General features: G+C 43.5%; 1 protein-coding gene across 1 annotated transcript in view; it reads left to right on the top strand.

The window, feature by feature from the left end:
- LOC149352517 (hemicentin-2-like) overlaps nt 1–13929 on the top strand; it is a 584798-nt gene that overhangs the window by 113009 nt on the left and 457860 nt on the right. The window contains exon 2 of the mRNA XM_089577190.1: nt 7862–7933. Within this exon, the coding sequence (XP_089433316.1) occupies nt 7862–7933 (72 nt within the window). The remainder of the gene's footprint in view (nt 1–7861; nt 7934–13929) is intronic.

Here is a 13929-nt window from a genome sequence, read left to right as displayed (position 1 = left end):
ATTTCCTGACCAACCAAGCTATAAGCTGCATCGCTAGAAGTCTACGATGCAAGGCACTTTGAATACAGCGTGACTACAGCTGAAGCATTATAAGCCTCGGAAATTGTTCGAATTATGCCTGCTGGAACGTTTCACAATGTATAGTGAGGTTGTTATAATGCAGGTGTTTATTACGCATTAAAAGCTCATAAACAATCATGGACGCAGTGCTCTTATCTATAGACCGAAATTTCTAGTGATGTGTTGCACGACTCGCTGGCACGTGGAGCTTGAATGACTCTTGGTTTGATACACGTTCATCTGGGCAATTTTTTTTTCTCCCTGATCTGTTACTTGCGTCGAGGGACATATCCTGTGTGGGTTCTGGAGTCTACTCTGCGGTATCTTTACCTGAAACATTGGCGATGCTGTCTCCACACATTTCACGGCTCAGAGGCGTGGGAATTAGGGGTGCGCGAATAGGAATTTTTTTCGAATATGAATCAAATACAAATAGCCTCGAATATCGAATAATGAAGCTCAGATGCAGTCATTCACAATGGCTTTTTTACTATCACACGCTAGAACACTGCGCTTTGCTGAAGGATGAATTAGAATGCCTTATAACGTTGAAGGCAGGGAATCTAACAGTAGGATCACAAGTTGAAATATAACACTTGTTTACGAAAGCGCAATGACTATCTAGTCGCTATCGCAAATGGCCTTGATACAGTGGAAATTAATGCTCCAGGTTGTAGCTGCGTAGTTATATTTGCAGCAATACGAGATCCAAACAGTGTGATCAAAAGGGCGCAAAAGTTATTACAAGCTAAAATGTGAAGGCGTCATTGAATATATTATGTAAGAATATGCTGACAGGACGGTGCACGGAGGCGCCAAATTACTGTGGCGCTTTCGGTAATTTTATTAGGTAATTCTCCTGATGAAGGTCCCCACACCTTCCCAGGCATGAGGACCACCACGGCTGCCGTAGTATATGAGGTTTATAATTATTTGCTTGATTAATTCGTTCCCACGCAAAGGGTGTCTTGCTACATAATCCCAGTATGGATACATGAATTATTCAATTAATCTCTCATTCCGCTCATGACGCCAAACAGGCTTGTCGAGGTGAGAGGACTGCCGTTTTAGTTTAATGTATGATTTAAAATTATTTCCTTTATTAACTATCTTAGATGCAAAAACGTCCCTGGTTTTATTCCAGTTTGCAGGATTGTATGAACGAACGAATGACAGTTCGTGGTTTTCTACAAAAATAATTTTGATATCTGCCAGGTAGCTGAAAGTGCTGTTTTAAAATGTAACAAGCCCTGATTTACCGCTCTACTCCTGTATTTTTTCTTCTTCGAAGGTAATGGCATTCCCATTGTTTCGCATTAAAGAACAGCTTAGAATACGATAATGTACCCTATTTTCTGGAAGGAGAAAAATAAGGAGCGAAAATGGGCTGCAATAAATTGGCTTTCATTCGCCGCTATTTCCTGCAACCTTAGGCAGTGCACTGCCCTAACTTGCGCAATGACGGATCACCTCCCTGCCCGGATCCCAGGAATGTCGCAGGTTTGAAACTTTGCGATTGTTTCGAAACTATTTTCCAGGGCTGCGCGCGGCGTCCCATTCGAGGCGCAAAGGGCGGAGAAATTGTCACCTTGCAAACTTTATTTCTGGGCAATCCTATTCCACCTGTTTTTTTTTTTTGGTTTTCGCTTTTCGACCTTTTTTTTCGTGGTGGGCCTCCATTTGTCCAGCCTGTCCAGCTGTCTCATCAGCCTGTCTCCCAACCGTCTTTTTCCCGAGGAGTGCTGAGAAGGCTGACCGCAGCGCCGTCGCTAATTTATTAAAGTTCCTTCTCCGTGATGGGAATAAAACAGAAAATTCGTAGTGGATCCTCTGCCAGGGTATTGTGAGAAGATATTCAACTACGTTCTCTCCTCAGGCGTCTTCCTTTCGCTTATCTTTCTGAGAAGTGCCGCTCAAGTGGTGATGTATTGCTTTTGCTTCCTCCCTTAAATTACCCCTCTCGAAAGGCTAACGGGCGAGCCGAAAGCCACCGCATAAATGAAGGGAAATTGAAATGAGAGCACCAGAAAACGCGGCGGAAGCAAGCAAGCAAAGTTCACGCGAGCCAAGCGCTTGAATAAGTGCGCGCACTTCACGCTCACTTCAGGCTGGCCGTCTTCGTTCACGGATTCCCTCCTTTCTTCCCGCGGGCTCTTACTTTTATATCCTTTCTGGAAACCTTCGCTGAGCCGGTGTATACCGATTTTTCCCTAAGCTGTCTCGTCATGATGTCCGCGACGGCGCGTTGTCTAGATTAGCATTTTTATGCCGCCCAATCTGCGCCTTCTGGCTCGCAGCTCTAAGCGCGAGTGCAGCGTCGGGCTGCCCGGAAGGGTGCGGAGAGAACTTAAACGGCCCCTCCTGTACGCGGTCTGCCGGGCTCGACGAAAGAGGAATTCAACGCGCAAAATGTACTGCTCTCAGCCACCTACAGAGTCTAATGCCGCGGACAGAGCATTTTTGGAGACTTAGCTTTTCAATTCCTGAAATATTATTTTTATGCCCTGCCACATTAGCATACAAAAATAATCAGGATTCTTACACGAAATTCGAGGAAGTAACAGAGTCCTTAACACTTCTTCAGGAACTTCTACTCCACTACTGCGAAGTGAAAAATTAGTAAAATCATTGACCTCGACCCCATAATATTCGCCAATGCTTGAAATGAATTCTTCTGTGCTATGAATGTTCACCAACAACTACAGTCGCCCCGCGTGAGCTATCGTCAAAACCATTAATTTTTTTTTTCTGAAGGGAAGTCAAGTTTATTTCGTTGTCATTTCTCCCCGAGCTCTGCCATCAACAGTCGCTAACGTGAAAAATGTTAGAGGCTTAAATAATATTTCCGCATTTATTTTGAAATATTCTAATCTAAGATATGCTAATCTTCCAGCAACAACCGTGCGCCACGACAAGCAGGGAGCCGCGGGCACCAATCACGTCGTGATTCAGAATATCTTGTACATCATCTAGTGATCGTCCTACGCTCTTTGGTTAAGGTTTACGGTCACATAATTGCTCTAGCAGTGTAGTTCAACAGAATGGAAAGTTGATCTATCCGCATGCTGTTCACGATGAATAAGGGAGTGCAAATGTTGCAAAGACACGGAAAGAAGACCACAGGACAGGCGCCGTTTTCACTACCTTATTGCGAAGGAAACTAACTCTTAAATACGAAAATATGCCGAAGGCAGCAACAAAAACAATCAGTTAACAAATCAAGGTTAAAACAGAAGAAAAAATCTATACCTACGCAGATAACTCATTTCCTTTCTAGGTAGCGAGAGCGAAGATTTGCTCACTCAATTTCTACACGAGGACAAATAGAACGCTTACATCGCTTTTCTGGTTCTTTGTTGCGGATGGCGATACAGGACCTCTGTGGCCTCAAAAATAGGATAGGACGACCATTGTTACATTCTTGGACCGGCCTCACGTTGCATCATGGAAGATAATGATGAATTGAATTTCGTAAAGGAATCGGGCGTTTCTCTAGAAGGGTTTTCTCTAGAAGGGCTGTGTACCTGCGTTGTACAATTGTAGGTGTGGGGTGATAAGATATTTTTACAGAAGTCTGGAATTTGCATCGGGTCGCCTATAGCACCGATTTTGAGCAGTATTTTTTTGAGTGATATGGATAGGGTACTCTACCAGAATTGGAAGGTTTACGCAAGACATCTTAGTTATGTTGATGATTTTTTTGGCCCTAGTTGATAGAGCGGAGTTTGATAACCTCACGGTTAACATTTTTGAAAACCTTCAAAGAGTGTGGCTCCGTTCTCAAATTCACCCTAGAGGTTGCAAAACAAAATGAGTTACAGTTTCTGTATTTTAGTCTGCACTTCAATCCCACGCATGTCTGATGGCAATATTGCCCTAGGTAAAAAAACAAAACACTACTCAACTATAGCTCCAAAAATTCGAAACTAGTGAAGAGTAGAATAGCTCTTTCTTGCCTGAGATCGAGTCTAGCAACACCTTGCCTGCATGTTCTCTGCGATAGCTTCAATGCCCAAGCTTCTGGATAGGGGAATACAGGCTACCCTATTAACGTCATTTCCCAGTCTTGTGTGAAGTTAATGAAATCGGGGAAAGGCCGTTCAACCTCCACTGAAGCGAACTCGAAGAAGCATGCCACCTAGGCACCTAGGCAGATCCACCTTGCAGAGACACCTAGGCAGAGAGACTGGGACACAGCGTCGAAATTAGCGATCCGAGCCGCCAGAGAGACAGTGGCAAAATCCGTGAGTGGGAGACTTTGTGCTAGCACACTAAACATTTTTTTTTCGCCCTGGAAGTATATTTCGTTATGGACGGAAGCTTTTTTTTTTGGGGTCATCATGTTTTTGCTTGCTTTTCAGTCTCTGTGCAGCTATGATTTGGGGGCCTTCTTTTTGAATATTTATGCATCCTACAACTATTGATTATGTAGGTATTAAACTGATTATTAATAAACGTAAAGGTGCGCACGGACACTTAAGGTCTAGTGATGTACCGCGAAATAAAGACAAAAAGAAACAAGAGCTCGTAAAGCACGTAGTTTGGATGAAAAGCTGAGGAGCTGCATGTAAAATTTCACAAAAATTCTTCTCTCAAACACCGTGCTGAAAACAATGTGGAAGAGCGAAAAAAAAACAAGCAGGAACATGATAGGAAGCAGTAAAAATGGGTTAAAAAGTGATGCAAAGCTAAAATATGGACGCTTTTAACAACAGCAGCGTTTAAGCGTACAGGGATGTGAAAGGATAATCTCAAATGAACAAGCGCAAGGTATGCATAAAGAAACGATGGCATTTAAGGATAGTAGACTACAAAGCTGAGGTTAAAATAAACACTATGAGTAATGACGGAGTAATTACTCATTTGCATCGACCCAAGCGCAGTCATATGACTACGAAGGAAAGGAAAGCTTGTGTGTACGCCAGTGAGCAACTGCTCGCATATTACAAATCGTTTACACCTTTGAGGATTCCCTTAAAATTCGACCGAACACTGTGAGTGTTCAAAAACCTCTGAGTGATGAAAAAAGGCAATATAAATGCCTTCATCCTCGTCAGAAGCAAGTGTTTGTTGTGAGGCACAAGGATATGAAAGAGTCTGTTTTGCCTACTGGCTTTCAGTGTGACTTGAAATTGAATGCAATCAAGGAGCTTCGAGCAAATAACTTTGCTGCGAATTATTTAGTGCAAAAAACAAGATACATCCACCAAGAATATATTTTCATAAGAGGGGTGGCGTAACTGGGTTGTCACTCAAACCGGGCTTAAGAAATCGCTCGTGCGATTAAAAAGATTGCGTATGCCTTATAGAAAGTTTCCTTAAGCAATTTTCCTGCGTCATTCACGGTAGAAAGAAGGCAAGAGCATGCGATTCTTGACATCACAAAACAAAATGTACAAAGGCCATAAGGTGAGGTGACTGAGGGTCATCTTCTTGCCCTTGTTCATTTTTATTTGCGTTTTAGTGTGTCTTTGTTCAATTTACGCACGCTGTAACAAACAATCAATGAATATTGCAGTTATGCCAGGCACAAAAACACCTGCCATATGAAAGGAAAGGGACCAAGACACAAAATGTGCCGAGAACAATAATCAGCGTCTTAAAGGGAAAAGGAAAAGTCATTTGGCTGGCCCACATGAAGAGAGAAAAGATTAAAGAGGCTACGCACAAATTGAAACTGGTCTGTATCAAAGGAAAAAAAAACCTACGCCATTCTAACGACAAAAAAAAACCACTCGCACCACAAACAGAGCTTCTATGAGCTGGAGAAGAGCAAGATTTTAATACAGGTGTCGCCATCACCAGCCAATTTCGGAAACTGCGCGCGCCAAGATCGATTTTTTTTCCCCGCAAACCCTAAAGGCTTTACTACGTCACTATTCACTTCAAAATGGAGGCAACCAGTCCTCGGTGGGCACGTTAGGAGTTTGAATAGAGTGGCGGGAAATTTTTAAATGAAAATTTTCAGCCATAAATCTTTCTTTTTTCTTGTTGCAGACAAGCATTAGCATACTCATGAAGTTTATGCATTTTTTTCTGAAAAAAATAACTGGACTTAATTGTCCTCAGCGCCTCTTCAACAGACATGACGAAAACAAATATTTTCGCGGTATTGTTACCTGTCTCTCATAATTAACTGATTTTAGCTACCGTATTCAGAGGCAGGACTAAAAATGACAAGGAAACCGGCTAAAAAACAGTATTAGTCCCTGTCTATTTAGAACAATTTGTACAGTGAAGCGAATATAAATGAAAAGTGTTTGAGGCGCCCCGAGGGGACTCAGAAATGTGCGTTAATATACAGTCTTTCGAAGAAAGGTATTTACAAGCAGCTTAGATCTCACCTGAACCATGGAGCCCCAAAAAGACTGGAACAAATCATACCTGTCTTCCGTGCACGCCGCGGGAGACATGCATCCAACATTCTTGAACAAAGATTTTGAGAATTAGAAAACAGTAAGATACTGTTGCGGAAATATTGAAGATAATAGTCCATTCTTCCGACATGTAGTAAAATCTTTTTTTTATAATGTTTCCATCGCTCGCGTCGAGTAGTTAAGACTGTCATATAAAACCAACGCGGAGCGCTTTAGACGCTAGGAAAAACGTTAATAGCAAAAGAATGCAAGCCTGCCGACGGGAGATGTGCTAATATATTGATTGTTTTTTATATACAAATCTTTCAATATAAGAAAAAAAAATAGCGCTCATAAACTCTTTACCATTGAAAAAGTTTCTGTCTATAAATGTTTGGTACGTGTGCGTCGGAGAACTGATCACGAGTTGTATTTCGTATTTCGATGTTTGTCAAGCCCCTTTCAAGACTCAAACTATAGCTCGCGCTTCCTTCACACGTAACAGACTTGTGACAGACTTTTAATAAGGATCTATCGCTTCTGTACTACCTGGTGGCATCAGTTTACCCCGCTACTGACAGGCGCATATGAGAGCCGGTGAACAGTGCGTCAACTACATAAAGCAAAGTCTTTCCGAAATCCCAACTGCCGACCTGTGCCAGACGTTCCACTCGACACTCGTGACGAGCGAGAAAATAGTGTCCAGGTGTAATTGCTTTTAAAGACACCAAAAAGCGGTGCAACTACCAATTTCCTTTCAATACAGGGCATCCCTGAGTGAAGTATAGCAGTGGCACAATCGTATACTGCAGCGATAAAAATAATTGTGAACAGCGCGGCGCCTAGGAACTCCGCTGTTCCCATTTATCTTCATCGCGCTTGCACCTGAGTGATGCAGAAAGACGCTAGTGTGGAGGACTACAACATGTTTTTCTTACCACTCAGGTAAAAGTGAGATGAAAAGGAATTCGAACAGCGGACAGCGTTACAGCACAGGCCCCGCGCTGTTCGTATTTCTTTTTCTTGCCCCTGTATACAGACATCACCTTGAGTCAATCAGGCTTCGTGGATAGGTTTGTTGCCACAGAAGTCGGTCAAAGGTAGGCATTTCAGTGCAGCGCTCGAGTGGTCGAATATGCCGGAATCAAAACCTATAGGACGCAAGCTCGGTTCCCATAACTGTTTAAAAATGAATTTCGTTTTCAAAGCAAGTGCGGCAGTTTGCGGGTTCGTGTAAAATACAGTCGGCATGAACAGCGAGCGATGTTACGCAATTTGCAATTTTCATCTATTCGCTTCTCCGTTATCGTCATTGTAGACCGTGCTGTACGGCTACGATGGAAGCTGCACAGTTTGGTCTTCATACTCGCCAATGTAAATATGTCATTGTTGGAAAGGAGCGCAACATGTGCAGTCTGAACTGAAGCGTATTTCTGCTTTCACAGGAGGACCTGCGTCCTACGTGGGGGGTCAGTCAGTCCCATGGGTCCCGTCGACACCAAGAGTAAAGTATCCAGGTAAGCCTTCTGCATGCATCGTGTCCCTCGTTTTGTTTTATTAATTCCGCATGCCTATGAAAATAAGCCTCGTGACAAGTGAGGATGAGCCGCTTTTCTGGGAAAAGTTAAATACGCGGCTGCTTCTTTGCCGCGGATATAGAAGCGCGCTATGCTGTGTGGCACGCTCATCTCAAAGCTACCCCTGCCAGTTTTGAGATCGGCGGCTTCGGTGCCTCGAGGTGACACTGAAATGTGCCCCTAATTTGCAACGAAACATTCATGCGGAGTTTAGGCTTTTGGAAATGGCACGCTGTTGTTACTCATCGCAGCATCTAACCAAACTCGCGCCTTCAGCAGCGGCGACTAAGCGCCTTAGTTGTAAAACACCCCGCAGCATCACAGCGTCCAAAAATTTATTCCCTCACACGAATCGGTGACACACTGAAATCCCGATTTTCAGTCCATAATGCGTTGAACATTTGGAGCACTTTTGTACGAAAACAAGGGAGAAGAGAGCAAATAAAAAATACCTTCAGGCTGCTTCGACATGTAAGTTCGATGATGCTGCTGCGCGCATCCCATTCCGATTGCCGCGCAGCAGCGAGCAACCCGGAGGCCCCCCGACGCGCAGCCTTCGAGCGAGCGTGCTCCTGGGGGGGTCCTTGTTCGCGCTCCTGGCCCGTTTCTTGAAAACAGGTCGTGGAGGTGACATCCCGGAGTGTACAAGCGTGGCACAGGACCAATTTCTCCGCTGAAATGGCCTGAGGGGCTTGATGCACGTGCAGACGCCGATATTGGTTTTCGCACTTTAGGCCGCCGGTGACAGCAGTGTATACGAGAAAATATCTGGCCTCCACTACACGCGCGCTTTACACGGTGGTGGCAGGCTTCACTTTTTAAGACCACTGGCTTTTTCTCACTGCAAAATACAGCTAGATAACACGCATTCATTAGATGTGACGGCATATTTTTTTCTTGAATGGAACTTTTTGAGTTGCCTATTTGGCTCATCTCACCTGAATTAGATTGGGTGCGCTTGCGTCCAGATGAAACAAAAAGATTGATTCCATAGTTGAAAATTTTCCGCACTCTAGCATAACAAAACCTGACAGATGCGGCATAAAAACTGGGGGGGGGGGGGGGGGTTACAGAAGCCAAGGCAAAAGAACAAAGACTCATCGCCTACGCACTTCATATATGTGATAGTATGTGTTTTATATTATTTTTGCCACGCACTGTCGAATAGCGGAGGAAACACTGTAAACGCAGAAAAGAGGAAGCACCAAATTATAAATTGAGGGTCTGAATAATAAAAGCTGGTATAGGTCAGTTTTGCTTATTCACATAGGTACACTTTTTTGTTTATGACTTGTTAACCTTAAATATTGCTGACTCATCCGTAGTAAACTATACTGAACCATTTCACTGCTCGCCACAAAGCTCCCAAGCTTTATACAGAACTGTTCGCCGCAATTGGGAACTGACACCAATTTGGCGATAAAGAGAAAAGAAAATGGTTTCCCTCGTTTTGGGTAATGACCCCCTTTTGAACACTTTCCACCTAGCGCTGTTCTTTCCAATGAAATGACAACAAAATGACCTTATATTTTTATAAGGCTCAGTGTATAATTGGAATAAACACGCATGCAACAAATAAGAAAAATAGTTTTGGGGTCTAAAACGTAAGCAAGAGTGAAGACTAGAACTCGCTGGCAGAAGGATGGATAGCTGGGCGAGTTAGTAATAGTTGATTGTGACTCGTCCGTGGTGTCTATTTCTTTTGTTCTTCCGTTCGTCTCGCGCTGTACCGCCCACAGTGAACTCAATTTCACCCTGAACATGTTGATAACCGTTTGAAAATAAGGTGATCTCTTGAAATTCTGGCCTTTGGGTGCACAAAGAAGAGCGAAGGTATTCTGCTTCTGTTAATAGCGAGAGATCAAAACCAAAATCCACATTAAGAGCTCTGCGAAAACGGTTATTCGTCTATTAGTTACGTATCTGAAAAAATTACAGAACTGCTCCAGAGGAAACTCACACTCATAAAGGTACACTGCAGTCAGTAGTGATCTTCCTTTAGGAAACACTATACTCGACGCTCATTGGCTGTTTTCATACGTCGAGCTTTTTCGGAAAACTAAACAGCGTTTTCTGGCGAGAGCCGTGCCTGTGGAGACCACTGCGCTAAGCGTTCCCATATTGAGAGCGTGATGCCAAGCATGAATTTGCTGTCTGGAACACAATACGAAATTGTACTGCGTAGTCGTCGCCACACTGCGTTGCAGCTCTAGAATGCAGATTGCGCGCCAAGCCAGACTGAAGCTTCCGTTTTTACTCGTCTCTAGATGCTCCTAAATATTTATAAGCCAATGGGCAACCCAAACTAAAAACCAAAGGCGGCAGTCTCACTGCAATAGTGTGCAGCGACTCCTTCTGGAAATTAGAAATCCCCGCGTGCATATGAAAGCCCTTGTCGATGGCAGCGCACATTTTCAAGAAAAAGCCACTGCGCTAGTAAGCGCAGTGGCTTTTTCTTAAGAAGGTGCCACGTAAGAAGGTGCTAAGAAGGTGCTACTAACTTTCACAAACCTTAATAAGTGTTCTAGCAAAGACTGTGTCGGTTTTTGTGGCTAACTAAAATAGCTAGCAAATATTACTTATGTATTTCGAAGTAAGCCCACGTAGCTGTCATCCAGGCAGAGAAATCAGTTACAGAGTAAGGTTTCCGGCGGATAGAGAATGTAAAAAAAATTGACTGTTCATAACGATTTGAATGTATTTAAACTGCGCAACAAGCAGCAATGTAGCTCTGGGTACTGAGCGCGCAACACAGAGACGACGTGGCAGACCACGCAGTAAGCAATGCCATCGTTGTGCACACTTTTTCCCAGGTTAGTATCGAGCGGACCGCTGACGTGTGTATCCTTTACATAATTGCGTGAAGTCACGTGCATGTGAAACGGACTTCACAAATGTATACAGAGAAAACCAGAAAGACAGCTAATAAAAATAACTCAAAAGCTTTATTCATGGCTAGCGACAGTGGCAGAGTGATAGCGGTTACTAATTCCACTGAAATAATTAGTAAAAAACTGCCGTTACTAGCCGCAGGACGCTTGAGCAAGCAAACATGTACGAGGACAGTTAGCAAATTACAGCAGTCATAAACCTTTTTAAACCTATACCACAGTGGCTAGCGATATGGCGTCAGCATGAGCACAGTATACTGTGAAGGCACCCTATGACACAGTAGTACCCTCCTGCTTATATGTAACTTAGCCACGACACTTGTGCCTGAAACTTGCCTTTAGAATTGCCTGGATATAGCTATGCAAACTCTGCGTATACTACTATTAAGAATATGCCATTCGTAGCTCTTCTGACATGGTTCTCGCTTTGAAGTTTAGCGCCTTTGTATACAGACGAAGCTACGCAGCCTGAACGCTGGACACTTCCCGGAATCAAAGACTAAGGGTCAATCGCCTCTCCTTTATGTGTTCGGAACGCAAATCGACCGCTCATGCAGTAAAATACCCGACGCACGGGCAATCACAATGATCATGAAGCAAATGGACGATCGAATTAAATGGGGATCGGTCGCTTTCATGCGAGGATTTTCAATGGCCTTAGCATTCGACGGCGATCGACTCGCCGGAGGTTCGCGAATCAAACTGAAATTTCAAGGGCCATTGAGAACATCCTCTCACCAACCATATGATGCAGGAAACGTGATACTAAATCACTGAGCTAATAAATAAGAAGTTTCAGGTTTTAAAATAATAGTTAATATACGCATTTTCTTTTCCACCGTCTGACATTAAGTTCTCCACTCGTAATGGCACCGCTTATTTCCAAAAGCAAAAAACCTCCGCTGTTTTTATTATACGCCATGTCTTTGTCTTCAGCATGTTCCTTTCGCTTCTTTGCGCGCCTTGAGACGACCGCGTGTCAGTATTACCCAACAGCATTGCAACTATATAACAGCTTCAAACATAGATGGTCACTCATCCTCCAGCTTCGCAGTCGGAAACGAACATTTTTGAAAGGAAGTTCCCAGCGTTGTCTGGAGTCGGCCCACCAAGGCAGCCAGTTGATAATCGTCATCGGCTTCATTGACAAGTGACTACGTCGACAGGCTTCAGTCGCACATATAGCGAATTTGTGCATCCTCCCAAGGGCGTCCGGAGAGGGTGGGGGTGTGGGGTGGAAGGGAGGGCTGCTGCTTCCCCGCCTCCCCCTCTGAGATTTCGAATATTTTTTATGGACTAGCTAGAAACAACTACACAGCTTGTTTAGCCCGCTCAGGTGATAGTAGATTTTCGTATTTCGCTTATTAAATTTAATTATTTGTTCATTAATAAAATCCAATGTATGTTCTACAAGCCTAGCACTAATTTGGTGCTTCTAATTTTTGTTTCATGTGGTTAGTTTAGACCACAAATAGTGCCTTTTTGGTTCTAACCTACCATTTCCCCTGTTCTGCTCACGGCTTTGCATTCTTCCATGCGAGGGCACCCGCCTTACTCGTTCCTACATATATTTTCCCTTTATCTTCCGTCATCAAGCTCCAGGCGGAAAACCACAGACAAGCAAATTCAACCACAGTGCCCTTGATTTCATTCATTGTCTCTGAGTTACCATATCTGGATGGCGTTTCTTTGCCTTCATTTGACCACAGACTGAAGATGTGCACTTATTCGAAAGTAACTCACCGCTAGTCGTCTCCAGTATTTGCCGCATTTCTTATTGAAATACTGCGATGCTATCTGTGGATCAGTTGTTTAGTATGACGCGATTACTAGCGCTTTAGTATGTCGCGTTGACGCGTTTACCCACGAAAGATAGTTTTCCTGGTGACTTTTGTTGACATTTGTTGCCCGCGAATGCGCAGATAAGCGAGCGTAGTAAGCGTGCAGAATTACAGCATTCGTTCATTCATTCATTCATTCATTCATTCATTCATTCATTCATTCATTCATTCATTCATTCATTCATTCATTCATTCATTCATTCATTCATTCATTCATTCATTCATTCATTCATTCATTCATTCACAACGCATGCTGGATATGACACAATGAAATACCAACGAAAACAGTGGGCAGCCGCCGTTAATAACGAAAGTTGGCCGTTTTCTTTGAGGTCCGCTGTACTGCTCGACTGTGAATGATCCGATCCCAATTAGCATTTCTGTCCTCTGACCCCGAGCTCATGTTATCAGAGCTAAGGGCATATCAAATGTTTAGGAACACGTTGTCTAGTCCGTTGTTAGTAATTGCTTTGATGTCCGACAATATATTTACTGCAGCGAATACTGCCTATTATGAAAAGAAAAAGAAAAAGTCTTCCATACTTTAGGTGTGTTTTAACACAGGTCTTTCCTCTTCCCGGGCCCAGTCAAGCCGGTGTAAACCTAAAAACGTTCCATCATGAAAAATTCCTCCGAAATGAGCGATTATGCAACCAGAAAGCGGTAGCTGTAAAAAACGTTCATTCATCAATTTACAGCAATTTCCAGTATACAAGTACAGTCGCGCCCGGTGTATAGTCTACAGGGCCGAATTTTCGCTTAAGTAATTTTTTCTTAAATTTTCTGCACCGATTACAAAGTTCGCACCCAGTATAAGACCTCATGCCCTGTGTGCATGTGCAATGCATGCTATCGCATTGGCCATTTAAAGCTGTGTGTGTGATATTAAAGGAAACGTTGCATAGTTCGTACCTATATAGACAGGTCGCAAAGATAGACATTGTAACCAGTAGAAGGATAGAACTCGTGGGCTGTATCCCGGAAATTAACAGCATTCATTCAGTCGCAAGAAACGCTGGATACGACAGCTTAGAATACGAGTTCTACAAGTTTGCGTACAAGTTGTAAACGCACACATACGCGCAGGCACAAACGCATACACGCACACACCCACGCGCACGCAAGCACGCACGTACGCATGCACGCACGGACATGCGCTCAAGATGAGCACACAGAAGTTCTACCCCACAGCTGTACTCTTCAC

The sequence above is a fragment of the Amblyomma mixtum genome, chromosome 3 (genome assembly GCF_055824585.1).
Source record: "Amblyomma mixtum isolate Tamu chromosome 3, ASM5582458v1, whole genome shotgun sequence".
Classification (NCBI taxonomy): domain Eukaryota; kingdom Metazoa; phylum Arthropoda; class Arachnida; order Ixodida; family Ixodidae; genus Amblyomma; species Amblyomma mixtum.
Note: the sequence above shows the minus strand (reverse complement) of the source record. Positions and strands in the feature narration are given on the sequence as shown.